This window comes from Wolffia australiana, chromosome 8 (genome assembly GCF_029677425.1).
Source record: "Wolffia australiana isolate 7733 chromosome 8, ASM2967742v1".
Classification (NCBI taxonomy): Eukaryota; Viridiplantae; Streptophyta; class Magnoliopsida; order Alismatales; family Araceae; genus Wolffia; species Wolffia australiana.
The window spans coordinates 14531131-14559123 of NC_135842.1; the positions used below are offsets into that span (position 1 = coordinate 14531131).

A 27993-nucleotide genomic window follows, 5' to 3' on the forward strand; every position below is an offset into this window, starting at 1 on the left:
ATACGATTTTTAGAAATAAGAAATGATTTTGGAAAGTCAACCGTCGGACCCGACCTTTGGAATAAATCGAATTTCCTAATTCGATTTTTCGGGTCCAAAGTACATTATATATAAATAATTTATTTCTACACTAAGAGATGACTTCTGGCGCAGTGGTAAATCGCTTCATTACCGAGGCGGAGGTCTTGGCTTCAAATCTCGTTCTCCCCATATATATATATATATATATATATATATATTTAATTCAAACTTTAGTAGCGGACCAGACCTCGGATTTAACTGGTTAAATCTGCCCGTCGGGTCCGCCACTAAGGCTAATGGGCTCCGCCCATTTAGGCCTTATTGGGCCCTTCTTAAATGAATTAAAATGCCAGAAATTTATTTAGGAGTCAATTTTGCACTATTTAAAATACTTTTAATTGTTTAAAAAATTCAGAAAAATGTTTATAATATTTTTAAATTATTTAAAAATACTTCTAAAGCTTCTGAAAATAATTTCAACATACGTTAAATATGAAATGACCTTTTAAAATATTTTAAAGTGTTAAAATAACATTTTAATACTTTAAAACTATTTTCAGAAACTTTAAAAAACATTTTTCATTATCCCAAGTACTTTATGATTATTCTAGTTTATTTTATAGTTTTAACACATTTAAAAAACATAATTTAAAATATTTTAAGCTCTAATTATAAATTATTTTCTTAATTATAAATTCATGATGTTAATGTAATTTAGTGTACATTAAAACACAAAAACCTCAACATGTATAATTACTGTAATTTTGGCTCATTGTGTGGAAGAATTTAGGTATATTGTGTATCTACAAATTAGCCAAAATTTGAAGAGCCCCTGACCCATCAGTCAGCATCCCCCTAGAGTTTTACATCCAAAATAAATGTAATTACCAGTCGAGATTTGTTAAATCAAGCTTATAGTGAGTTATAAAATAACTATTTCAGCATAATTTCATCCAATAAATAAGAGTTATCCAGCCTGATCAATTTTAAAATAGCCCAAAGTTTACATTTTAATTGAAATAATTGAACAATGTTATTTCACAATGTTCTTTTCTTCATGTTGAAAAATCCCAGAATAGTTTCAATATATGTTTTAAATGATTTTGAAAGTGAAATTTTTTTTTACTGAACTAGTTTTATATGTTCTAGGGTTCTCCCTTTATATCAATTTGCTGTAATATTATGGTTAATTTTCCAATAAAACAGTTTTGGTTCGTTGGTATACATTATTGGTAATTTAAATTTTTATACCAAAAAGCTATTATATATCTTTATCTATTTTACGGTTGAAGAGTATACGTCATAAGATCCTGGATGATATAAATTTTCCCAAACGAGAAGATAGAATATTAGTGTATTTTTCAAAAAATGTATGGATAGTTTAGTGGTGGAATGTACAGGGCATTTTATTCAAATGATTTATAGAAATAAAACTATAAATATTTCCTTTTGGATTAATTTTTTATGTTAAAAACGTTATGGGGGACTAGTCAGTTGATTCGCTCTCCCTTAATTAGCCATAAAAAATAAAAAAAATAAAAAAATTAAAATTATTTATTTATTAAATATAAATAATAAAGTTTTATAATGTTTATCTATGCTTTTGTCAAACTTTTAAGATTCAGCATACCCCTAGGTTTTTGCATACAGAATAAATGCAATTACTCACTGATAACTGATTAAACAAAGATTATAGTAACATGTAAAATAAATATTTTGGCATAATAGCACCTAAGAAATATACATCAACCTCCTCGACCAAACTGAAATGAGCCCAAAGGGTTTGTTATTGGGCGTATTAGTTGAACATTGTATATTTAATAACATTTTATTCTTCATGTTGAAGAATCCCTGTCTACTTTTTAAATTTTTTAAAGTGAACTAGAAAGTGAACTGAGTCTTTTTCGTAGTAGGGCTTCCTTTTTACCATAAATATTTTTTTAATAATAAAGTTGTAGTGCCTTAAGTTCAATTTATTTTTAATTCAGAATTATATTCTTTACTAATGTCACCCCAATCAATTTCAATGTCACATTTAAGGATACATCCATTTTTAATGCAATATGAAATTTTTAGATGGCCAAAATTAAACTATTTGTACCTGATGAGGGAAGTTGATTCTAAAAATGGCTTAATAATATCTGAACTCCATCAATTGTCACTATTATATGTGAGAGTAAGTGGGTTATAGTCTTATACCTTCTATATGTGTGTAAGGAAAGTTAGTAACACCAATACTGGCAACTACTTAAAGTGCTCATCACGATACAATACTGGCAAATAAAAGGATAGTAATCATGATGTGTGTAAGAAGCCGTGCGATAAAAGATGCTGATTCTGGTGCACTTGACTCCTGTCATGGATTTTGAAAATGAAATAAATGAAGCCAAATCCTTTTTTTGGCCTTTAACATCATACTTCTTTGAATGAATCTTTCTGACATCAAACTATTGTATTTCTTGATCACTGTTTATCCAATGTTTTTCATATTGTACTATGATCTTCTCCTTAAATCTTAATGAAGATAAAAAATATTTTAAGATAGGCATCTTCTGTATTTTGTCTAAGTATCATTGATGGTATCCTTTATTTAAGATGATTTTGAATGAAATCTACTGTTTTATCTAATAAAACTCAAAATAACACTCTTTCATGGACAAATACATGATATAAATCAAATTATGTCACACTGTTAATTTATTGAGCCTATTAAGTAACAAAGTTTGTGTTGTTATAAAAATATATACATTACCGTGTCAGTCATACTATTGTGCATGAAGAATTTTTAAATTGAAACTTTTTTCCTATTAGTGGAACTAGATTGTACCATCAGAGAAATTCTAGAACAAGGTAAGATATATATTTCTTCAAGTATATCCTTGGCAAAGTTATTTTTTCATGAAATCAGGAAACTCCATGTTGATAAAGGTAAAGGTTTTGAGGCGTGCGATCAAAATCTGTAGCATTCAGTTTAAGAAAATGAGAAAAAATATATAATAATATGTATATATATATATGTAAATATGGAACTACTCAATGTGAGTAAATATAAGTATCTTAAAAACTGTTGAAAATAACTAAATACGCCCTCAAAATATAATAGTTTACAATAAACCTATTTGAGTTTTGACTTTCATATGCTGTGAAACTACGTTGTTTAAGTATAGATGACTTGTTCATTGGTTCATGTAGTCACATTCATGCTTAATGATTTTTGTACACTTATAAAGTTGTTTGCACAAAAGCAAAAACTGAAGCAGATAGGGAGGCAAAGTTTACGGACATAATGTATTTAAATGGATTATTTTTCCATGTGAAGCCATCAATATATAACATAATTTACTGTCAAATTTCTTCTCCGGGTATTCATCAAAGATATAACGGTTAAGTGAAATGATATATTCGGACATGTTATTGGCTGATAAAGTCAAAAATAGTAAATCAGCCTCAACTTTCATTTTATGAAAAACAAGTCTTAATGATTTGAATACCAGTATTCATGAATGCATATATATCTGATACAATTTATAAACATGGATAGAAGTTAAGACATCATTTCACTTCTCTAAAAAAATTGGTGGTGAGAATTTTTTCCTATAAAATTATTTATAATGTTGCAAGAAGGAATCAGGACGTCAAAAGATTTAGTTATCAAATATAAGGATATCAAACATCTCATCTAGTATTTGCCAATAAATTTGAGCCCTAATGTTGAAAGGACTAATTTATGCTAGGGTTGTTGTCTCCACTTTTCTTCAATTTCCTATATATTTCACATATATTATTACATTCAATTTGTTGGAACCAAAGGATCAGAGGATTAATCATTAGGCTTACATAGGTCATATACATGTTCATACCAATGAGTGACTCTTCTCACTGCATTTCCTTAATTAATTTTATGAAATTGTCCTAAAATAAGTATGATATGCATGAGAGTACCTTGGCTTGTCGAAGTCAGCTCCTACTCAACTTCAGATAAATCACCCAAAATTGTAAGAGATATAATGACTATCACATGCTAAAGTTTTATGGCATTGACCTGGGGAGTTGACCATCTGGTCAAGCATGATATTTCATTATATGAATTTATTAACTGAAGAATCCATATTCCTCTTCTCCATCTAGTTTCAAAATCATGACTTTGTCCACACATCAAATAATTTATTGGATAGAGATAGAGGAGATAGAGGAGACGGAGACGGAGACGCAGACGCAGACGGAGACGGAGACGGAGACGGAGACGGAGACGGAGACGGAGACGGAGACGGAGACGGAGACGGAGACGGAGACGGAGACGGAGACGGAGACGGAGACGGAGACGGAGACGACGACGGAGACGGAGATGACGACGGAGACGGAGACGACGACGGAGACGGAGACGACGACGGAGAGGGAGATGGAGATGGAGATGGAGATGGAGATGGAGATGGAGATGGAGATGGAGATGGAGATGGAGATGGAGATGGAGATGGAGATGGAGATGGAGATGGAGATGGAGATGGAGATGGAGATGGAGATGGAGATGGAGATGGAGATGGAAAGGGAGAGGGAGAGGGAGATGGAAAGGGAGAGGGAGAGGGAGATGGAAAGGGAGAGGGAGAGGGAGATGGAAAGGGAGAGGGAGAGGGAGAGGGAGAGGGAGAGGGAGAGGGAGAGGGAGAGGGAGAGGGAGAGGGAGATGGAAAGGGAGAGGGAGAGGGAGAGGGAGAGGGAGATGGACAGGGAGAGGGAGAGGGAGAGGGAGAGAGACAGAGACAGAGACAGAGAGAGAGACAGATATAGAGATAGAGACAGAGATAGAGATAGAAATAGAGATAGAGACAGAGATAGAGATAGAGACAGAGACAGAGACAGAGATAGAGATAGAGATAGAGATAGATATAGATATAGAGATAGAGATACATATACAGGTAGAGATATATTGGTAGAGATAGAGAGAGAGATATACAGGTAGAGATAGAGATAAAACCCTATATAAGTATTCACCAAAGCATGATGACTATCTTAATCCCAATCCTGTTTATTCTATAGAATGGCACAGAGTGGCTATCATGCTTCAGGGATGAAGTTTGCAGAAGTTCACAGAAGTGGAGTATAGTGGTGGATCACAGGTAGACTTAAGTACCAATTTTGCACAAGAAGAGAAGTTCATCACAATTCTGTACTGGCAGAGGTAGGGATTCATCTCCTAGAAGACTTTCACAAGTTTATGCTTAGTGATGAAAAATACAAATGCTTTGCCCTGTTGTGAAGGATATACTGGACAAGTAGGAGCCTTATCAGAATTTTGTCTCACTAAAGATTGCTGCAAGATTGATATTCTCCAGCATTCTTCGCACTTTTTGTAATCCAACATAGATATCTTGGCCTTAGATTTCCCAAATGTATGATATTAGGCACCCAGTAACTTTGGAGAGCAATTCGGACATTAACTAGAAGTTCATTGTTAGTGCATCCTCAAATGAAGCCTTTTTGAACTCCCCAGGTCGAACTTGGTCCCTATTTATAGTTGACATTTGCTCAAACAATTGGGTTGAATATAATTGAATTTAACCACATGAGACATCAGAGTTAATAAAATTGAAAAGCAAAACTAAAACATAAGTTACACCAACTAAGATCATAATGCAATGAATTTGGCAATTTCTTCCCTAAGCAGGAAGAAATATGAGTAAAAGAATAGTACTTAGGATAAATAGGGAATAAGGAATTAAGATGTGCAAAACTTAAAACCCAACTGCTTAACATTCATCTTCCTTTTAGCAAGACGTTCACTACAATTAATAAATTTATCACAACACGAGAGACCACGAGAGAGAAAGAGAGAGTTAACCGTCCTTAGTATCCATTTCTTTGGGGGTTTGGGCTTTGTAATCTGCAACAGCCTGTTCAAATGTTGTCCTCACATGCTGAGACATCACCAAGAGATCATGGAGTGCATCTTTGAACACTTCCTTGGCTGGGTCACCTACGCCGTAGAGAAAAACAAAACGTTAATTAAAATATTTGAAATGTATCTCTGGCTCCGGCTCATTAAAAGTTCTTCAGAATATGTCGATGCATTAAAGTAAAAGATCATTTCGATTGGTTTTCATAAAGGATAATGCTAAATTAATATTAACTTTATAAGTATTTATATAAAAATCTAAAAGACGTCAATTCAAATTTATTAATCAGATCAACAGAAGCAAAAATAGGTTTTTTTGGGGAAAAAAGGTAAATGGTTTATTTTTACTCCCAGTGAGACCGGACCTTCAGCCAGCTGGTCTTGGGTGAGACCCGTTACCACTGGACCATTTATGTTTTTCGAAATAGGTTAATATGGATCCAACCTCGTTCCATTGCATCGTTTCTGTCATAATTGATCCTGATACCATCATTAGAGGAACACTTTTTCTAGAAATACTATGCATTTTTTTAGTAGAAGCCCATCGATTTTCGGGGAAGGAAATATTTCATCTAACGAATATTCGAAAAAACTAAAGAAGAAGAAAAACGCCAAGTTGTGCGAGGTAAAGTTCAACTAGTAGTGAGTAATTTTCGGTTTAAAGGTAATTGTATCAATTTTAATGGAAAAACACAGTTCACTATCCCAGTATAGACTCTGAGAAATTTTACTATTGGAAGCGTATGAATAGAAACCAGTATTTTTGAAACGCATAAAAGGCAGTGAAGACATTATTCATTGAAAAAAAAAATTCTGAAGGCGGTCTTGCATTTTTTTGAAGAAAAAGCAGTCCTGCATTCTGCTGGTGGAAGCATTCTAAAGTCACTAAGAGGTGGTCAAACTTTAATGCGAATAATAATTGATAATTGAACCTTGCTATTGAACGAAAGAAAGATGATTGCCATGAAAAGATTAAAACAACTCAGGAAATCCAATGATAATGAGTAAAAGGCTTGATGAAGCTCAGAATAAGTACCAGTAGTCTGCACTCTAATGTTGACCCTGTTTTCCGAAGGATGGGGAATACTGTACCCACAGAACTCAATTCTAGGGCTGTGAAAACAAATGTCACGGGAATTAACCATTGAATAAAAAAAAGCAGAATCATGAAATTTGATATGAATGAAAGGTTTCCTGCACATTAAATATGACCAGGCATCATAAGTCATAGGCATTTCCCAACATATACAAATGCAATAAAGCACATGACTAATTAAGGGAGAGAGATTTCGCCAATAAAAGCAGGACTAGGTTAGTACGATAATGGATTTGTTTTAGTCATCATCATCTGGCAACAACATCCACGTCCTCATCGTCCATTGTTAGGATATGGATAACGATATCACTGCCTCCATTCTAGCTAAGCATAAATGACTATGATGAGGACGAACTCATTATCTAGCGACAGTCAAATGACAAGGGAAATGGCGAGCCATAATGTGAAACAAACGAGATACAGACAAACTCATTTAAAGGGAAAATTACCATAAGTAAATAAACTCAACCTCCCCAGATCATCATCCCATCTTCATCATTTGTTTGCGTGAATGATGATAATGATGGATGAAGGGCAATGATCTCACTATCATCAATCTAGATCAATCTAGACAAAGAATGATGATGATATCATCATCATCATCATCATCATCATCATCATCGATGTCATCATCCAGGTAAAAACGAAAGACTAGGAAAATGAAGACTCGTATGGTGTGAAATAACTCTTGAGCATGGCGATGCCAAACCATAAACAGAACTAACTCTTCAGCATAGAGAGCCCACTAAGGAAGGTGGGGTGCGAAATTCTCCCACTGAGGTGGGGAAAAGGTTTATTAAAGCACTAGAAACTCTGGAAAATTAATTTAAATTTTTTTAGCAGATGAGGAAGTTGGGTTTGCCAAACAGTCATCAACTATTGTATTTATCATCCCATTTTCTAGAATTTCATTTTTTTCTAGAAGATTTGCTATATAGGTCAGAAAAAACAGATTTTTGGTGCAGAATTTCCAAATATTTCTTTAGAATTGCAGTAACATGCAATAAGGTATACATTCTGTAGTTATCGGATGCATTAATTCATGCCCAAGACTAAAGTCTGAAGATCAAGAATATAAGTCTAAAAATCAGGTCTTGGAAGCCCCAAGATAATTGATACGCTTTTTTTAATATTTATAATCAAAATCTAGCACACACGAACTGATAACCATCATCAATCGCGCCAGAACTTTCGTAAAAATACTGTATTCATAAATGCACAACCAAAAAATAAAATTCAAAGAGACAGACTACGTCTCGGGAAATCAGATCTTCGAAGCACCTAGATAAACCGATATCCCTGATTCAGAACGGATAATGATCATCATGCACAAAAGAACTGACAGCAAGCTAATTATGAACTTACTCTTGGTTTAGCGTAAACCTGACGGAGTTAGCAAGGGTATGATCCTCATCCATCAACGAAAAAGTTGAAGAGCGCAGGTCTGTGATAGACCCATGCTCCATAATCAAAGAACGTTCTGAAATCAAAACAGATCAACCCAGAACTTAAAGTTAATATCTCATCACAACACAACAAGATTGAAAAAACTTAATCTTCCGTACGTGAATAAGTGACGTTTTTCAAACGAAAAAACTTAATCTTGCCACCGTTTATCTTCCGTAGTTCCAAAAAATCAAAAATAATGAATTCTACCAATCCAGGTAGGACGTAAAACAAGATGAAACAATCAAATGGTAAATCAACTCACATATAGTCGACAAAACTAATACGAGTTCAAATCGCACCTCAGCGGTAGAGAGAGAGTAGCGGCGTCACCTAGAGAGAGAGAGAGTAGAATAGAGAAGGGGAAGGGTTTTAGGAAGAAATAGAGGCAGTTACGTCATCCGTTGACGAAGACGATTACGTCATTTTACAGAATGAATTCATAAATTTTATTTTAGTTGAATGCGTAACCTACCATTTTATAGTGCAGATTTATGGTATGATGGTAATGGTAACCTGGAAAGATATCACAAAAACTAAAAAATAGTAGTATGTAGTTGCGGCAGCAGAAAAGTTTGAGTTTTCAAATGATCTTCTACCTAAGGAAAACTAATGTTATGATGCTTTCAGATGATATTGTTTGAGTTTTGACGATAATTTAGCATGATATATGGAGGGATTTTATTTATAATACCATTAAAATTGCATGGTGTGATAATATAATATGAGCAAGAAATTGATGGAAATTACAATTCAATGGTGTTATAGACCACTATAATCATTTATAATTCCTTTAATAAATGAGGACCTCAATTTATTTTTAGAAGATGTCTCTATAAGAGCCTCACCCCCAACATCCCATAGATAGATATATCAGTTGTGAGGGGATCATCTAGATCCGAAAACCGGTCTCAACGAGCTCGAGGAGGCTGAGGTGAAAGACCCGGTCTTCGCATATTCAGCCTAATCAATGGGCCCCCGAGGTCGATGTCATCTTCGTCGTGTATTTATGACCTCGTTTTGTTTGTGTGCCGACGTGTTTGGGCCCATGCGAGGGCCTTTCTTGTTGGGTGGGTGATGTAGGACAATTAAGGGAGATGGGAATGACGACGACGGGTGGAAGATGCTGGACGAGTAGGGGAGAGACGACTAGGGAGACGGGTATGTCAATGATGGTGGAGAATGCTGGACGGGTTTGGGTAGTGGGATAAAACAGACTGCGAATTCACACGATCGAATTCGAAAACCTAAGACCGATAAAATAATGGTGGTGCAGCCCCGTTCCTGGTTAAGGGCAGGAGTACTGTCTTCAACCACCGCGACGATGCCAAAGCACCAAATCCAATACTCGAATTCACGTTTGAGGGAAATCTCACGGAGGGAAGAATTTTAAGGAAAGAAAGAGATATTCAAATCAAATCTGACGGCGGTAGAAGAATCCTGGCAGAGCACTGGACGAAGAACACTCGACACCAAAGAGTTCAGGCGTACCTCGGCGCGGGAGTGCGTGATGAGGTTGCCGGAAATTCAGGTCGAGACGTAACTGGGTGGTGCGGGCGGCCTTGGGTGGGCAAACGGTGCCGGAGTCTGGCGCGGGTAGCCTTGGCAAGGGCGGCCTGCACTGGGCGTTGGCGCGGGAGACCCTGGGTGGACGGCCAGCGTTGGCATCTAGCGCGGGCGGCCTGCGCCGGGTGTTGGCGCGGGCGGCCCTGGGCGGGCTGCCGGGGCGGGGCGTCTAGCGTGGGCGGCCCCAGGCAGGGGCGGCCTGCGCTAGAGAGATGGGTGCAGGCGTAGAGGAAGAAGGGAAGAGGCAGAGGATGGGCGAGAGAGAGAGAGGTGGTAGCCGGCGGCCGACGACCATGGCGGTGACAGTGGCGGCAACGTGAGGGAGAAGGGGAGGCTAGGGCAAGTCCTCCACGAAGAGTTAAAGAAACTCAATTCCTGAATTATGACTTGCCTAATTGTTTCTTGGAACATTGGTCTATACATATAGGCCTTGGAGGAAAGAGAAAATACAGTTCATAAAAATAAAAATAAAGACGAGTGACGTGACGAGCGACGTGGTGTCGTGTCACGTCAAGGGGCAGTTTTGGATCTGCCTTTGGCGACATGTCAGGACGCATGAAGGGGCGTGCGTGGGTGGAGATGTGCATGATGCTGGCGTGTGGACTTGGTCCGGTGATGATGGTGGTGTGTCCTTGGCAGTGTCGTTGACTTCGGATGATGGTGGCGGCGCTTCTGGTGTCGATGCGTTGACGCTATTGCCACCAGTGGGTGGGAGAGGGGGGGGGGGGGTTTAAGGACCCTTTTATATGGGCCTTTCCTTTTTTCCTAGGGGGAGGGCCCATGTTTGTTATTTATTTTTTTGTTATTTTTTATCTTTCAACATATTTAGGAAAATGTTACTGCAAATTTGTGAATCATTGCAAAAGCTTTCAGTTGTCGTCATTGCCGTTGTTGCGGCCGTCGCGTGCTTGCCCATACCACCACCGCGCCACTGTCCGGAATAGCCAGTCGCCCCCACAATGCCGACGTCGACACTCATAGTGCTGTTGTCCCGCACACCACATTGCGACACCCCAGTCACCAAGAGTCAAGCCCCCAGCTGCTCGTGCCATATTCGCTGGACCACCCCCATCCACTAACTCCGCCGGCATCTATGGAGTGTGTGACAGACACCCAATATCGTTGCCATGATCGATCGGGCTTTAGCCTACAGGTACTCTCACCTTGCCTCGTTGCACGTTCTTTCTGTTAGTACCTCTCGAGCGCCTCAACCGCCAAGGTTAAGATAGAGTTAGATAGAATTTTTTTCGTGATGGAAAGGATTCTCGCTGGTATGTCCTTGGTTGGACCCGTCCAAGGTATTCACACTAGCAGCAATTGTCGTGCTCAACCGGACCCTTGAGTCATTGAGAGCCTATTGGCTTACCGAGGGCTCTCTTACAGTGACTTACTGGCCACCAGCGTGTGTTGAGGGCTCTATTTCCCTAAAACTATTTGTAGCATATGAAAGACACATACTTCATTAAATGAATATTAAAAATAGTTTTATGTAATTTAACTCTCCTAACAACAATTGTCCCAGAGAATAATTCAATTTGAAAATTTTGTATTTCATACATTTTGTGACAACTAGGATAAGCCTGTGGATGTGGCTGACCACAAACAGCCATGTGTCTGTCATAAGATGATGTGGACCTCACCTGTTCCTTTAGAGCTATAAAGAGAGAGCTCCACATCATCTTGCATGGAATATTATTCATAAAAACGAAGAGGTATTAAGTGACAATTGGGATGACATGGCAAACCTTAAGCGACCTCGTGTCCCAAACAAGATGACATGGGCCCCTATTTGAAAGCTGGATTGTCACCTTGAAGAGTTCAAAAGAGAGAGATCCTTTTATCGTAGGGATGGACTGACGATGAATGAATGACCATCTGCTCAGCCATCTGTTCATTTTTTTTTTGACCATCATCTGTCCACATTTCATCATCATCATCAATATTTTGTCATCAGTCCCGTTCAGTCGTCCATGAGGAAGAACAGGACGTATAACTGAAATGATGGAAGGGACCCTCTCCCTAGGGAACGACATGTCCGGGACATGACACCCCAGACGTGACGGGACGGATGACGATCCGTGACGGATGGTGACGTGATGAAAGTTTCGTCACGTCACCGTCCCATCACACGTCCGAGGATTTTGGAAAAATCCATCACGTTTGCGTGACTGTGACGGTTTGTGGCGTCACCGTCACATGTGACGGGAAAAACAACCATGCGGAGGAGAGAGAATTGGAGGGACATATCTCCAATTATCTTTGGACGACGGCCTTTTGCGCGCACGAATTAATGCAGGGACTTTTCTTCAAAATGCCAAGAAATCTAGTTAGCAACTCCACATGACGAAATCTCGGAAGTCGAAAAGCTTACATCTAATGATTTTAAAGCTTTTTTGGTCATTTCTAAAAATCCGTCATGACCGTCATCCACGACGGTCGTCCCGTCATGTCACTCGACCGAGGCCCCCCGTCATCGTCACACCCAGTTCGTCATCAGTCATCGTCACGGGTGCCTAATTTCGTCACCGTCACCATCATGTCATCCGTCACGTTGCCGTCACCCTGACGTGTGGCGTGATGGATGAAGGCTGTCGTTCCCTACCTCTCCCTCTCAAGCTCTCTTCCTCTCACTCCCACTCTCACCCTCCCACTCTATTCCCCCTCACTCTTCCCTTATTCCAGTTCTCTCTCCCTCATCACTAGTCATCCATCATCTTAGACAGAAATATCTTTGCCCAGCATACCACCGTCCGTTCATCTGGGATGAAAAAACCATCACGTTCGTGAGGTTGGATGAAAAGCGGGACGGAAATTCGTCCCCAGATGTACGAACAAAATGGTTTTCATCCGTTTGGACGAAAAAACTGTCCATCCGGAGGTCTTGGATGAGAAACCCGTCCTGTCTGCATCCCTGCATTGATTCTGGACGTCGGACGGGATGATCTTTATCCCGTTCTGTCCCGTTCATCGTCCACGTCTCAGACGATCCAGAACTACACTAGTGCAGGGACGCATACGGGATGGTTTTTTTGTCCCAAGACAAAATAATTGTCCCGTCCGCGAGGTTGGACAAAAATCAGGATGGAAATTCATCTCAAGACGAACAGACTGGACGGTTTTCGTCCACTCGGACGAAAAAACTGTCCCATCCTCGTCCCTGCACTGATTTTGGACGTCGGACGAGATGATCTTCGTCCCATCCTGTACCTCGTCCACGTCCCAGACGATCTGGATCTATATTGCCTAGTCATCATTCCACCACTATGGAAGAGGATGATGGATTTGGATGAAATGGATGACTACTAGCGCAAATATCATTGTCTAGTCATCCATCCACTGAGATGAGGACAGATGCCTGCATAAATGTCTTCATCTACTCAACCATCTACTATTTCAGATGAGGACATATGCCTAATTACTACTGAAAAAAATGTCTTCATCCACTCATCCATCTATAGGTTTAGACAAGGACAAATGCCTGATGACTACTGACGCAAATGTTTTCATCCGATCATCCATCCTTCTGTTCAGATGATGACTGATGACTAATGACTAATGACTACTGACAGAAATATATTCTTCTAGTCATCCATCCACAGGTTCAAACGCCGACGAATGCCTGATGACTAATGACGGAAATATCTTCATCCTGTCATCTGTCCACCATGTTGGACGATGACGGGTTATGAGTAGGGACGTAACACATGACGATCTGTCCTCCGTCCTCCAATCCCATTTGAAGGAATTACATGGCAACACTATCAACTGCCACATACCATAAGCGAAAGATGTGGACCACTCTGCCATTCATTCTCCAATCCCATTCTAAGGCAATACATGGCGACACAATCGATTGTCACGTGTTGTAGGTGAGATGATGTGGACCAATCCATCATCTGTATAGTGCAGGGACGTGGACGGGACGGTTTTTCATCTCAGGATGAAAAAATCATCCTGTCCGCGAGGTTGGATGAAAACCGGACGGAAATTCGTCTCGAGACCTCTGGATGGGACAGTTTTCATCCGGATGGGACGAAAAAATCATCTCCTCTGGAGGTCTTGGATGAAAAAACTGTCCCGTTTGTGTCCCTGCACTGATTTCGGACGTTGGATGGGACGATCTTCATCCTGTCCCCTCCATCATCCATGTCCTGGATGATCCTGAACTATACTAGTGGAAGGATGCAGACGGGACGGTTTTTTCATTCAAGGATGGAAAAATCGTCCCGTCCGCAAGGTTGTCCCGAGACCTCTAGACAGGACGGTTTTCGTCCAGATGTTATGAAAAAATCGTCCCGTACGGAGGTCTTGGACGAAAAAACCGTCCCGTCCGCGTCCCTGCACTGATTCCGGACGTCAGACGGGACGATGTTCGTCCCGTCCCGTCCATCGTCCACATCACGGACGATCTTGAACTATAATCATCCATCCTCCAAATCCCATTTTAAGGCATTACGTGGCAACACTTTCAGTTGCCATGTGTCGTAGGTTAGATGACGTGGACCAATCAGCCATCTGCACTCTCATCCTATTTTAAGGCATTACGCGGCAACCGTCAACTGCCAAAGCCGTTGAGGATGACGTGTCAAAGGTGAGATGACGTGGACAATCCATCATGCTTATCTCCAATCCATTTTAAGGATTTAGGTGGCGACACCACCAATTGCCACGTGTTTATGCGAGGTGACGTCGACCAATCCCATTTTATACGCGGCGACACCATGAACTGCCACGTGTCAGGCTAGATGACGTGGACCCTTCTTGAACTGGACTGTCCTTAAATTCAAAAAAATCTTTCAGATGTGAGCAGAGTTCAGAAGAGAGATAGGGAGAGATCTAGAGAGAGATAGAGAGAGATTTAGAGAGAGAATGGAGGAGAGCTCGACAATGGCAGACAGGTGGGGATACGAGGTGGCGACGGCGTCGAAGGCCTGCATCTCGGCTATAGACGGCTATTACGGCGAGGTAAGAATCGTGGTAGAATTGCAGATGAAGGTTTTAATGTTGTTGTTCATCTTGTTGCTCGATTAAAACTTCGATTCTAGCGTAGATCGTGTTGATGTTGTTGCTCGATGTTGCGCTATGGTGAAGGTGTTAATGTACGGGAGGAATAGACAATTGATCTTCGAGGCAGCGCGCAATGATCCGAACTGCGTTCTTGCGAACGTCCTGGCTGCGCATTTGGCCTCCTCGAAGTTGCCGTCTGCCACGTCGTCGTACCTCGCTGCGGCTGCTTCCTGCCTCGTGAGTAAACAAACCTCGTTTGATTCTTCCTGTTTTCTTGTTTTTCTGTTTGATTTTAGCGCAAATTCACGGTTTTTTGGGTTTTGATCAAGGATCGAGCCACTAGGTACGAGAAGGCGGTTTTCAAAGCTGTATCCTGCTTGTTGTCCGATGAAAGGGACAATGAGCATACCGTGGGGGTCCACCGTGAAGTAATTCCCTGAGTTTTTATCCATGTTCCTCTTTTTTCTCTGTTTCAGTAATTTTTGGAGGCCCTGAGGCTTTATGATGAGGGCTGTTATAGCTTGCGAATTGAAATGGCAACTCCTCATCCGCAGGAGGAATTCGGAATTTTTACCTAGAGTCGCATGTAATCATACCAGTGATAACCTGACATCAAATTTCATCAGAACGAGTTATGGTAGAGTTTTGAACTACTTTGGCCTAATGAATTCCTTTAGGTTTTTCCTTTAACGAACTAGTGGATTTTGAATATCCTACATCCATGTCTGTCTTGGGTAATCAAAGCCCACTCCTGTTCTATTCTTCATCTTTAAATTGCTTACCCAGATTTTTTATTGTTTCCTTGAGTCTCAGTTACGAGAAAGGTGCCATTTTGAGGAATATGCCATAGTTCAGCGTTGTATGGTTTCACGGATAAGAAGATCTGTCCATCTGTAATGGAATTGAATATGTAGGAGTATAATCTGAAATGTCGCCCTGTTGAGTCTCACACATTGGTAAAGCAGTCATTTCTTAGTTGAGGGGCTCTTTCCAAAAGTTAGAAATGCAAGTAAATGCAGTAAAGTGCTTATTAGGGATTTGGGTGGTTTTCTAATCACTAGAATTAAACTAGATGTCTGACAGTCAACATGAACAACATTTGATTGATAAGGAATCTCTCTGTAAGGCCATGAGATCAACTAAACGGTAATCATTGGGCCATATTCTTTTTAATCCGAAAATGATTCCATTATTTTCTCTAAATTTAATCCACCACATTTTCAAAATATTCACCATAAAGTTTAAGAATTAATTTCTTTTTCAGAAGTGTTGAATGACAATGAAGATATTTCATCGATTTATCTATTTACCTGTATGTCTCAGTATTATGTGGTCTCAATCATTCTTATCTTGTTTGTCATTGTCATATATTGCTCATTTTACCTTGTGGCTATTTCTAAAGGTTCTGAAGGAATTTCCCAGAGATCTAATCTCATTGAAGAGAGCGCAAGTATTTTGCTTTTACATAGGACGGCCTGATCTATCTCTTAATCTTGTTGACCAGGTGAGTACAGTTATGAATTTTTTTTTCAGTACACGTCTTTTTTTGCACAAATCATTTTATAATCAGCCATGTTTATCGTTTCGGTCATAAAACACTTGTTTATGTCGCTACTCCTATTTAAAGTTAGGGAACCCTCCTTGTAACTTGAGTTGGCCATTTCACTATTCTGTGAAGGGACTGTAAGGTCCTGATGGGGGGTTCACCGATTCATCGGGTGTTCACCCCTTTTATATTTAAGAAAAAAACAATTCCGGGAACCCTGCTCTATCCCTCTCCCTTCTTTATCTCGTCTGCATTCTCTCTCCTCTCTCTCTCTCTCATAATGTTCCATTTTTCAGCATGGTAACTGATTGCGATTACGAATTTGATCATTCATTTTACGCTGTCCAGTTGTGTTCTTTAAACGTTTCATTAGACAGGTACTTGGCCAAAACGAAAAAGTTGGTTACATACACGGAATGCGGGCATTTGCATTATTAGAGCTGGGTAGAATGTCTGACGCAGAGAAATCTGCACGGAAGGGACTAGAACTTAACAAGAACGATCCTTGGTCACAACACAATGTAAGTTGGCTTTTACCATATCTTGTAACGTACGTCTGGATCTTGATTTCATTTTATTATATGATGATAGGAATAAATTTTTATATTCTCACAGGAATGCTATTGCACAAACCTTTTTCTTGGATTTTATCCTCCTATCCTCTTCTGAGTCTTGAAAAATTTTGGAATTATTTGTGTGGTCCTTGTTATTTTCATGGTCATTGAAATAAAGAGTTGGGTGGAGAGAATTTGCGTGTACCTGATATATTATTGCCAGTGTGTGATGTATAATTGGTTAAAGAGTTAATTATTTCACCCTTGAAAGAAATTCTTAAAGACAATGAATTTTAGCGTTTGCCTTGAAACTACATTATATTGAAATAATCGCCTTGGAATGACATAAAAAGATGAAGCTGAATATTTTGGCTTCATTTTTACCTGAATCAGAAAAGTTACAATATTATCCTCTGAATCAGAAAAAAAATCATTTTTGGATTGCACAAAGAAATCTTATCCTCTCACAGTTGTGTATGATATAGAATATTACTCGTGATATCAAATTTTTTGAGACAACACTTTTTCTGTGAAAAATGTTTCTGATATTTGGCCTAAATTATCGTTGACTTTCTTTGACGCACGGGGAACTTGAATTTCAACGTTTTTATGAAGGTATTTCATATACTTATATAATTATTCATTGGCATGATCTCTGATCAAATGAGTTATCTGATGGAAAGTAAAATCAAAGTGGACCACTTTTCTCCCAGAAACATCCGATCCAAGATACCTCTCTCCTGCGCAAACTTTATTTATACTGCCTTGTGGTGATTGCTAAGCTGCTAAGCCTGCACGTGCCAGCACACCTGTAGGCTCATCCATGCTACTTTTCTCAATTTTCCTGGTCAACCTTGGATGACTGTTGCCTGTGCCTCCTCCTTATAATGTACTAATAGTATGTTAGACCTTTTCTTTCCTCCTATTTATGGCAGATGGAATAAATTGAAGACTATACTTTCTTCTGCCAAAATATTGTTCTTGACTGTCAGCAGGTCTTCTTAGCATCGCAAAATTCTTCCAACTTACTTTCGAAGAGATTATATATGGTTGCTGTTTGTCACAAATAAGGACTTCGAACTGAACTAACGTTTTGATTTATTATTCTCAAGTCATGGTAGATATTTATAACTGTATAGAAATACAACTGGGTTTCCGTCGGTATGAAATATTCTTTGCAATAAGTGGTTTTAGAATAGGATACAGACCTTAGGTTGCTGTACTAGATCGTTGAGTTTTACAGCCCCTCGCTATATCGAAGAGAAAACTGTTAAATGTTGCTGTTTTCTAATGTTATGTCTTCTCTTGTAAAATGGGCCCATTATACTGGCCCATTGCGACTTTCTCCTTTTCCCTTTAAACTCGTTGTAGCTAACCCTAATACATCAATCAAGTTGATGTTAAGGCTCTTTTCCGTTGAGTCCTGTTTCCTCTAGAATACAAGCTTGTTTAAAAGTGAACGAGCAAGAAAATCTTTTGCAGTGCAGTTCAAAATTTTCTGTTGAGATGAATTTTCTCTGAAGGTTGGTTTTTGCTGATTTTTTTTAAAATATTGAGGATTTTGCTGATGAACGACTCAAGTAGCTTGTGAGGCTGTTTTTTTGCGTAGCATTTACTTAGTTAAATTTTCAAGTGAATCAGAGGCCACTAATGATCGGATTAATAGTGAGATCCTATTTAAGAAATGGGTTGAATTATCAAGGAGTAGAGATTTAGGCGCTGGACCTTTTCACTGGAGATAGATTATTAGGTGAGAGGATTGGAGAGTTGACGGGAGAAAAGAGGGGATCATGCAGAAATGATTAAAGTACTTCAAGTGTTTTGGTCGCATATAATCCTTTATTGAGTGCCGTGGAGCTCCTCAAATGATACCAGAGTGTTACGCTTGCCTTCCCTTCCCTTGAACTTTACATTTCCTTCCAACCTTTCTTTTCTATCGTTTATTTATCAGAAGACATTGTATTACATAATCCAGCCTGTAAACAATGACTCGTAAAATAAATGAGTTGTAAACAGGTGGACAAAATCTAAAAAACCAGGTTGTCATTGATAATATGCATTGGTTGTGTTTCGTTTCATTGATAATAGCCATCTGGATTTCTCTGCAGCTGTGCCACGTTTTACAAAACGACTGCCGTTTCACGGAGGCCGTGAATTTCATGAAGGACTGTTCTTCTTCGTGGATTGATTGTAGCTCATTCATGTAATGTTTTTTTTTATGCTTCGCCAGCTATTCAATGAGGCATTTTATCTTTCTAAACAAGCCACTGACCATGATGGCCAGGTATACCCATAATTGGTGGCATGTCGCTGTTTGTTATTTGGAAGGAAATTCTCCTCTTGAAAAGGTTCTCGAGATTTATGACTCTTATATCTGGAAAGAATTGGAGAGAAATGATGCTGATCATGAGGAGGTATACCATCACTTTTATCCTGCACATTCATCTCTCTCTTAAGTATTGAGAGTATGCCAAGAATCCAGGTGTATGTGAATGCTCTAGGATTATTGCTTAGGATTACTACACGAGGTTTGATGGAGCAGATAAATGATCGACTTAAAAGACTGGCGAGCAAATTCACAACAAAGGTAACTATATCTTCAGCTGCCACTAAAAGATCCTTTTCTTGCTTGTTCACTTTGAGTTGGGTAAAACGAAAACAAAATGAGTTGATTTGGAGTTTACAATTTCTTGCACATATTCATCATCATTTCCCCAAAACTTCACTAATGCCCGTAAGAAAATGTTTTTAATATCCTCTCTGTTTTCTCCTTGAAAAGGTATCGAATTTGATGAGAATATTTTATGAAAGTAATTGACCAGTATTATTATGTCCCTTTTTTCTTTATTCAACGGTAATTCAGGAGTACCCTTGTAGAAGGGGATTTAGTGTAATTTCGTGGTTTAATCTGATTTGCAGGTTATATAATCTGATTTATCTCTTCTTGCCTGCTCCTCATTTGGGGGGCCTTGTATTCATAGACTACTTATGTTATGACAGAAGACAGGCTTTTGGGAGGGGTCATGAATCATGTCTATTCCAAATATGCGCAGGCGCTACTTTCACATAAGATATCCGGGTATTTGTGCTACTGGGATCTCAACCAGTCAATATCGGAATGTGGCTGGAGCATTTTTGAGGCCAAATGGCATGACAAGGAATTCGTAGTGGCCTTCATGAGTGCGGAATGCTATCTTAGCTACGTCATCACTGTGCATCCGAATCTGATGATAACCTGACCTCAAATCAAGTTTGGAGAAGATCACAGCCCCATGTAATTCATAGAGGAGTTCTTCAACCACTGGGATGGGAAATTTGTTGCCAACCATGAGGCGATTCAATGCACGATAGTCCACGGAAAACGCCATCCTCCATCTTTTTTCTTCATGAGAAGCGCCGGGCTGGCATATTGACTAAGTGACGGCTGGATAATTCCTGCTGCACACATCTCGCCCACCAATTTCTCAATTTCCATCTTCATGGCATGTGGGTAACGGTAGGGTCTCGTTGATACAGGTTTTGTCCCCGGTTCTAGACAGATTGTGTGGTCGATACTGCGTACTGGAGGTAGGGATGTAGGAGCTTCAAATACTTCTGGGAATTGGTTCCTGAACTCAACAGGAGGTCCCCATCCACTCGTTGTGATGAACGTGGATCTTGAATAGACACTTGGAACAGGGCGACGCAGAGCTCATTCTCTTGTTGGATTTCCTTATGCATGGCCTTGAATGAAATGCCTGAATGGTTCAAATTGGGGTCACCCCACAAAGTGATATTGTGGCCGTCCTTTTGAAAAGTCATACGTAATGTGTCCCACTCGACCACTGTCTTGCCCATAGTTGTCAACCATTGCATACCCAGTATGACATCAACATTGCCCATTGGAAGGGGTAAGAAATGGTCAACTACTGGTAACTCTTGAATTGTCAACGGTACATATTTGCAAATACCTTGTCCGGGTACCTTGTGCCCGTTGCCTAGTGTGATGCCATATTTAGAAGAATCTGAAATGGGAAGAGTCAAAGCTTCCTCCACATCGGAGGATATAAAGTTATGGCTTGCGCCACAATCAATTAGCACTGTGACCGAGTTTAATGAGACCTCGACAAGTTTTCAACTGGTTCGTCAGTCTCGTCCGTGGGGATCAGGTCTTGATCATCTTCGTCGTCAGTCGGCCGATCTAGATTATCATTCAGCACCAAGATATGCAGCTCTTTGTTACATTGATGTCCCGGAGAGTATTTGTCATTGCAGGAGAAGCATAAACTTCTGGCTTTGCGGTCTTGGATTTGCTCGACTGTCAAATTGATCTTGCAGGAACGGGGGCCTTTTGACGGGGACACAAAGGTGCCAGTTCGTTGAGGAAGTGAGGGTTCCACTGACTTCCATGGGGTGACCCCACGATAAGAATTGGGGGAGCCCATTTTGGCTGGGGAAGGGCTCATAATTGGTGAGTGGCGGCTCGCTGGGGGCAAGCTAGATTTTGTCAGCAGACGCTTCTTGTGTTCCACACGTTGGGCCTTCAACATGGTAGAGAGGAGATCATGACACTCAGCAATGTCGATCTCTGCTCGTATGTCTGGAATAAACCTTTGATAAAACAGTCGATCATAATGTCTTCAGAGACACCATGGAGATTTGCAGCCAACCGGATGAATTCTTTTCTGTAGTCGTAAACAGTGGAGGTCATCTTTACGTCAAAGGAACGCTGGCGTGCTGTTCCGTTATGATTCCCCGCGAACCATTCCAGTAGCTGGGATTTGAGGCTTGGCCAATCCCTAATAGGGCGTAGACTGAGGAGCCATTGATACCAGGCGAGGGCATCGCCTTCAAAGAGGGTCCCAGCTGCTATTACCTTCTCCTCCTCTGGAACGGCATACACGTTGAAATAGATCTCCACCCGATAAAGCCACTCTTCCGGATCGGCGCCCGCAAAGGTAGGCATTTCCAGGCGTCGTGAAAAACGGGGGCCCTCGTTGGGGGCCACGGTTGTGGGGGCTTCCAGAATGGGCCACTGGGAAATCGATTGTTGTGGGTAGGTTTGGGGTGTCCAGGTGGGAAGTTTAGGGTACGGGTGGGAAGTCGGAAGGGTTGAAGTCGGGTTGAAGGCTGGGGTTTTTAGGGTGCGGGAGAGGGAAGGCTGGGGAAGAAAACCGGGGGGTGAGGGCCGAGGAGGGTTGAAGTCGGAGGTGGACCCATGCACGCGGGGAAAGTGGTTGGGATCTGGAAACGGAGGATACCACGATGGGCATGTGTTGGACTGTGGAATGGGGTTGGGGGATGGGTGGGGAGGTGTCGGAGGAGGAGGGGATGTGGGAAGAGGCGGACGACGAGGGGGGGGGGTCGACGTACCCGCGGCCGTTGGTTCCTGTGTGCGCTGCATAGCAGCTACCGTGATTGCGAGTTGGGAGACGGTGTGGCTTAGCACCACCATGTCTTGTGGCAGGGACTGGAGAGGTTGCAGCGCTGCTAGCTGGGTCGCCAGGGTTGTTACATCCAGGTTGAGGGTGTGTAATGACCGCAGTTCGCGAGTGAGGTCATCTAAATCAGAACCCTGGGAAGCTAACATGTGTGGTGGTTCAGCGGGAGGAGCGTCCATGGCACCGTCACCGGCTCTGATACCAGTGTTAGAGGTCGCCGATGTAGAAAGAGAGCTACGAAAGGGAGAAACAACAATCCAACACAAAAGAACAAAACACCAAATTCAGGCACTACAGACTTATCCCCGGTCCGCCCCCTCCAGAGGGGTCCTCCTACCAAAATACTTTCTCCGTGCCCTAACTCAGGGCTTCCCCTCCTTTATATTAGGTGCACTCCCTTGCCGCTTCAGCTTCCTACGTGAGTAGTGAAGCGACAGGGGGGGTTTCCTAACAAAATCTAATCCTATTGGATATTTTATCTCACCATGCCAAGGACAAATCTGCTGACGAAAGAGAATTAATTGATGTGGTTTGGGCTATTAAAAGATGGAAGCATTGTCCTATGTTCAATTTTTTTATATGCACTGATCGATTCTGTCTGATTTTCATCCTTTCAAAAGGACATTGCCTAACATTATCACGAATGGCAGGCAAAGCTAGTGGTATTTGATTTTGAAATTCATTACAAGTTGATAAAAGACATATTGTGGCAGATGCACTCCTCAGCTCTGTTTCAGAAGAAGAAGACTGAAGTGGTTTGATAAACCCACCACTGATCATATCATATCAGCTGATTCAAAATTGGCAAAAATCAGAGCTTCCATTGCAGCGACATCAGTACTTCCAAATTATTCCCTAATTCAGGGTCTCCTCTCTCACCGAAACCTTATTATGCTAACTGCTGATTCATCTCTAATCCCTCAGGTTTTAAAGGATTTCTGTGACTCCAACAGAGGAAGACACGGTGGAATTCCAACAGACCTGTAAACATATCTCTCAACAAATAATTTTTAAAGGTTTGAAGAAGAAAATTGAAACATACATCAACCAATGCCGATATGTCGACATCACAAATTATCCTCTTTATCAGCAGAAAGATTGTTCGAACCGTTACCGATTCCAAACTAGATATGGGAATATATTTTCTATAGACTCCATTGAAGGTTTGCCAAAATCAATTGGGTTTGATTCGATCATGGTCATTGTGGATAGGCCAAACTAAGCATGCAAATCATGTCACAATAAAGCATCCATGTTCAGCCGGAATTGTTGCGGAGTTATTCATCAAAGAGATTGTGAAACTCCATGCAATACCAAAGCCTTTTCACGTGTCATTCTGGAAGGAGTTATAAAGGTTACAGGAAACACAATTAAGTTCAGTTCTTCTTACATCCTTAAATTGATGGTTAAACTGAAGTCACAAACAGAGGGTTAGAATGTTATTTATGGTATTTATCATCAGAAAATCACAAGAAAGGGAATCAGTGGCTTCATTGGGCAGCATAAAATTACAATACTTCCTCCCACACATCTATTAATGCATCTCTTTTTAAAGCTGTGTATGGTAGAAGGCCACCATCCTTATTTTGATATGGCTCACCAACATCTCCATTCAACTCTGTTGATCAGCACCTATGGGAAAGAGATTCGATGCTTGCTACTTTAAAGTCACATCTGGCCAGAGCTCAATCTAGAATGAAGAATCAGGCTGACAAACATAGGCAGGAAGAATAATTTAAAGTGGGGGACATGGTTTACCAAAAAATCGAACTTTCTAGAATGAAATCCCTGGCCAAAAGATCTTACGAGAAATTGGGGGCCTAATATTTTTTTCCATTTAAAGTTCGATATACCGTCACACTCAGCACTACATTCAGCCTCCCATGCTTCACAATTTAAACGAACTTAGGGACTTGCTAATATTTCTCAACTGCTTCCTTATTTTCTAAATTCGGAACGGGAATGGCAGGTTACTCCGGAAGACATTCCCCCAAGAAGGAACATAACACAAAAAGGCCAGAGGAATTGGTGAAATGGCATAATCGTCCAACATGCGAAGCTTCCTGGAAACAAGCAGATCACTTCAAGCGTGAGGACAAGCTTTAACTGTATGGGAGTATTGATACACAACGCTTCTTCTCCAAGCATTACCAAAGAAGGAAATAAAACTTGCCCAATAAGAAGACCATGCGCTGACTAATACAGCACGTGTGAGAGATATATCTAAGGAGAATCTCCATTTATCGTTCTACATTCCTTCCTTTGATTCTCTCTCTCTCTTCTCCATTTAATGTGATGATAATCTATTTAAGGAAGCTCATCAATTACATTATATTGTAGCAATATTCTCCACAAACTTTGGCTTGCATATCTGTGAGGGTTCTTGGATGCACCTTGCTTCTACGTTTTGATTTGAAATAAACTTTGATTCTCCAATCAATATCAGTACATTAGGCAACTTTACGGTAAAAATAATGTATTTGATGATTTCTAAAAAATTAAACCTTAGGGAGTTCATTGTCATTACATTCAGAGAATGCCTGTTCTAATTATGCATTATTATTCTTTTCACAGTAGTTATCCAACTATTTTAATATGCTTGCTACTCTTCAATGGTGTGCACATTAGGCCGTTTTGAGACAACATAACTTATGATTTCTTTTGATTTAGTGTAATGATACTGTTATTTAAGGTATCTCACTACACTTGCATTTTGGGATTATATTTAAAATATTCATATATATTCATTTCACGTTAGATATCAAATTATATGTTATTTCCACGATGAACTTTATCTGATGTGCATATTAGACAGTTTTCTGAAGAGTACCATTTTTTACCTATCCCTATTTTTTTCTATTGAAACTCTTCATCTTTGGGGTTTTATGCCGTACGTAGGCACACTGGCATGTAGAGTGGCTGTTTGATATTTTAGCATTGTGGGCCTTGACTGCAACAGAACACATAAACAAGGCAGAAGAACTTCTAAATTCCATGAAATTTAAGTAAGGATGAATTTTTTGATGTAATGTAGTAATATGCTATCAATGAGGCCTAAAGGTGAAATTTCTCTTCAGAGTTTCCTTGCTGAGCGAGAAGAAACAGAACCTGCTTCAAAAAGGGATATTGGTAAGCATGTTTTTTCTCCCTATTTATTGTGGACGAGTATAGTTCCGGATCGTCCCGGACGTGGACGAAGGAGCGGACGGGACGAATTTCGTCCCGTTCTATGCCCGATGTTAGCTCAGGGACGAAGGACGGGACGGTTTTTCGTCCACTGACAAAAAAAACCGTCCAATCCAATAATCTCGGGATGGTTTTTCGTCCCGTCCAGTCCTCCCGGGACGAATTTTCGTCCTGGACGAAAATTACCCATTTTATATTTTTTAATATATTAATGTGGACTTTTTCAAGTTTTTTAGGGAATTACTGAGGAGATAGAACGCAAATGGACATATCTACAATTATTTCTGCCTGGCGTCCATTTGCGCACACGTAAAAGTACATGGACTTGTCATTGCGAGGCCACGTGGCAACATCTCAACTGTCGGTGTGAATCTGGCGGTTTTCCGTCCAGTTTTGTCCGTCCATCGTCCGAGACCTCCGGACAGACGGTTTTTTCGTTTTTGTCCCGTCCAGTGGTTTTTTCGTCCCAAAATTCGTCCGTATCCTCAGATGGGACGATTTTTTCATCCCGGGACGAAAAATTGTCCCGTCCGCGTCCCTGCACTTTATGGACGAGTCGCCATTAATTATTTTCTTATTTAAAATTTGAGAAATGAATGGAATGCATTCATATAAGAAATGTCAGATATTTCCTGTTTCTGAAAATTTTTGTTTTAAACAAGATTATTTTTCAAAATATTGAAGGTTCTGTCTTGACTGAAATTAAGTCTTTTAATAATTACCAAAAATCAATAAAAATCTAAGAAAGTTTACATTACACATCATCAGCTTGGAGAAGCTATGTTTTATTATGGAAAAGCCAATTACGCGATGGTCTTTGACTTGCTTGGCCCAAACTTTGATGCCATTGACTACAAGGTGCCCAATTCATATACTTTACCTAATTTTTTTATCACTACTTTCTTTCTACCATTAACTAGATGTAATGCTTCTACCAGATGATCGGCGCTTCTGATGAGCAGCTTGATGTATTCAATGAAGTATGGTTCATCACTTTACTTAATACAGGACATTTGCATGAAGGTACGCCGTTTCGATGTTGTATAAAATTTATGCTGTTTTTTTTTGTATTTGTGTTATATCTGTTATGCACAACGTCAGTTTAAGTAGCATTACCGGTAAATTATAGGGATTGAAGAATTAGAGAAAAGAATACAGCAAAGGGAAGGAGCTTCATTCTTATGGAAATTACTGGTATTCTCAGTTTTCTTATATTGTTCTATTACGATTTCTTCAATTTTCTCTCATTTATCTTACAGTTTATTTTCTATTTTTCTTAAAAGTTTCTCCGCCATTTAATTTGCTTCGAACTTTTCTCTTATTTTTTTACTTTTGAAAGAGAAGGGAAGATCACCCTTAGTTTGTGATCAACCGGATATTATAGAGATACAAAAAAGAGTTACAAGCAGTTCCGAACTGGAATAACAAAAATAAGAAGCTTTTGGTGACTGTTTCATACATTAAATGTTCCCGAATATATTATTTTTGGCTGTTGTTTTATAATATATTTGAAATATCAATTCCAATATATTATTTCTGGGACCATCCAATGAATAGTAAGATGAATAGTTGTATCACCCCTAGAAAAAAAGGAAATACGTGTTACATGTTACTGAGAACAAAGTTGACGGTCCCAAACAATTGGGGTCCTTTTATTTTTATTTTATTTTATTTTTTTTAATTGGGGTCCTTTTATTATTTGGTAAACAGATACTTGCTTCATCCCTAAATGAATATATTTAATTATTTTTTAGGCGAGAGCATACGACATGGAAGGGCAATCAGATGCGGGATTCGCATCCAACAGAGCAAAAGTTCTGGAGGCTGCTTATTTCCCATGAAATGGTCCACAGTATGTGAAAATTTCCTTTATTTTAGCCCTTATAAAATATTATTTCATAGTTTAATGCCATCAACACTATACCTCACTAGGCTGCTTACATTTTGCAGGATTATACAGGATGAAATAAAACATGAATTTAGAGTTACCATCGACTCGATAACTCTAAATACTTGGTCAGAGTCAATAAATAAATGATATGATCGTAAAGTAAGAACATAACTTTGTTATTTTTTGTCTTTTCTCGTTGGGGGAATATGTGGAATATATTTCTGTATGATAATTTTTTTTCCAGAAAAGATGATGTTGTGTAAATAACGTTACTTTTCTCAAGTGTTTCATGAATTTTATTGTATTATTGAATTGTAGGATAATGACATAATGGAAGATATTTATAAAAATCTACTCCTTGGTTGAGTTA

The 27993-nt window shown here is 39.8% G+C and overlaps 2 protein-coding genes across 4 annotated transcripts; one reads left to right on the forward strand and one right to left on the reverse strand.

Annotated features, from left to right (window-relative positions):
- Positions 1-5742: 5742 nt before the first annotated feature.
- On the reverse strand, positions 5743-8893 carry RPC14 (RNApolymerase 14 kDa subunit). 2 transcript variants are annotated; one of them, XM_078579607.1, is made up of 4 exons: positions 8756-8893; positions 8373-8487; positions 6948-7024; positions 5743-5992 (listed from the first exon to the last, which is right to left on the reverse strand). In XM_078579607.1, the coding sequence occupies exons 2-4, from the start codon at positions 8471-8473 to the stop codon at positions 5853-5855; spliced, it is 318 nt and encodes a 105-aa protein (XP_078435733.1). In that variant the 5' UTR covers positions 8474-8487; positions 8756-8893; the 3' UTR covers positions 5743-5852. The 2 variants fall into 2 exon arrangements, with proteins under 2 accessions (XP_078435733.1, XP_078435734.1); XM_078579608.1 differs by having other exon boundaries at positions 8719-8800.
- A 5921-nt stretch (positions 8894-14814) lies between these two features.
- Positions 14815-27935, forward strand: LOC144706648 (uncharacterized). 2 transcript variants are annotated; one of them, XM_078579652.1, is made up of 15 exons: positions 14815-14984; positions 15111-15263; positions 15356-15454; positions 16429-16530; positions 16950-17093; positions 19235-19329; positions 19411-19540; positions 19609-19713; positions 25445-25551; positions 25624-25675; positions 26501-26590; positions 26671-26755; positions 26862-26926; positions 27487-27584; positions 27665-27935. In XM_078579652.1, exons 1-14 carry the CDS (start codon positions 14889-14891, stop codon positions 27571-27573), a joined length of 1410 nt encoding a protein of 469 aa, XP_078435778.1. In that variant the 5' UTR covers positions 14815-14888; the 3' UTR covers positions 27574-27584; positions 27665-27935. The 2 variants fall into 2 exon arrangements, with proteins under 2 accessions (XP_078435778.1, XP_078435777.1); XM_078579651.1 differs by having other exon boundaries at positions 27683-27935.
- Positions 27936-27993: the final 58 nt, after the last annotated feature.

What these genes read in the sequence shown, in the direction of transcription:
- RPC14 (XM_078579607.1), bottom strand. Translation starts at nt 8,473, where the DNA reads ATGGAGCATGGGTCTATCACAGACCTGCGCTCTTCAACTTTTTCGTTG. An exon ending in AGGTTTACGCTAAACCAAGA is followed by an intron (nt 7,025 to 8,372) that starts GTAAGTTCATAA and finishes TTGTTTTCACAG; the next exon opens with CCCTAGAATTGAGTTCTGTG. An exon ending in CATTAGAGTGCAGACTACTG is followed by an intron (nt 5,993 to 6,947) that starts GTACTTATTCTG and finishes TCTACGGCGTAG; the next exon opens with GTGACCCAGCCAAGGAAGTG.
- LOC144706648 (XM_078579652.1), top strand. Translation starts at nt 14,889, where the DNA reads ATGGAGGAGAGCTCGACAATGGCAGACAGGTGGGGATACGAGGTGGCG. An exon ending in CTGCGGCTGCTTCCTGCCTC is followed by an intron (nt 15,264 to 15,355) that starts GTGAGTAAACAA and finishes GTTTTGATCAAG; the next exon opens with GATCGAGCCACTAGGTACGA. An exon ending in TGCTTCAAAAAGGGATATTG is followed by an intron (nt 25,676 to 26,500) that starts GTAAGCATGTTT and finishes ACACATCATCAG; the next exon opens with CTTGGAGAAGCTATGTTTTA.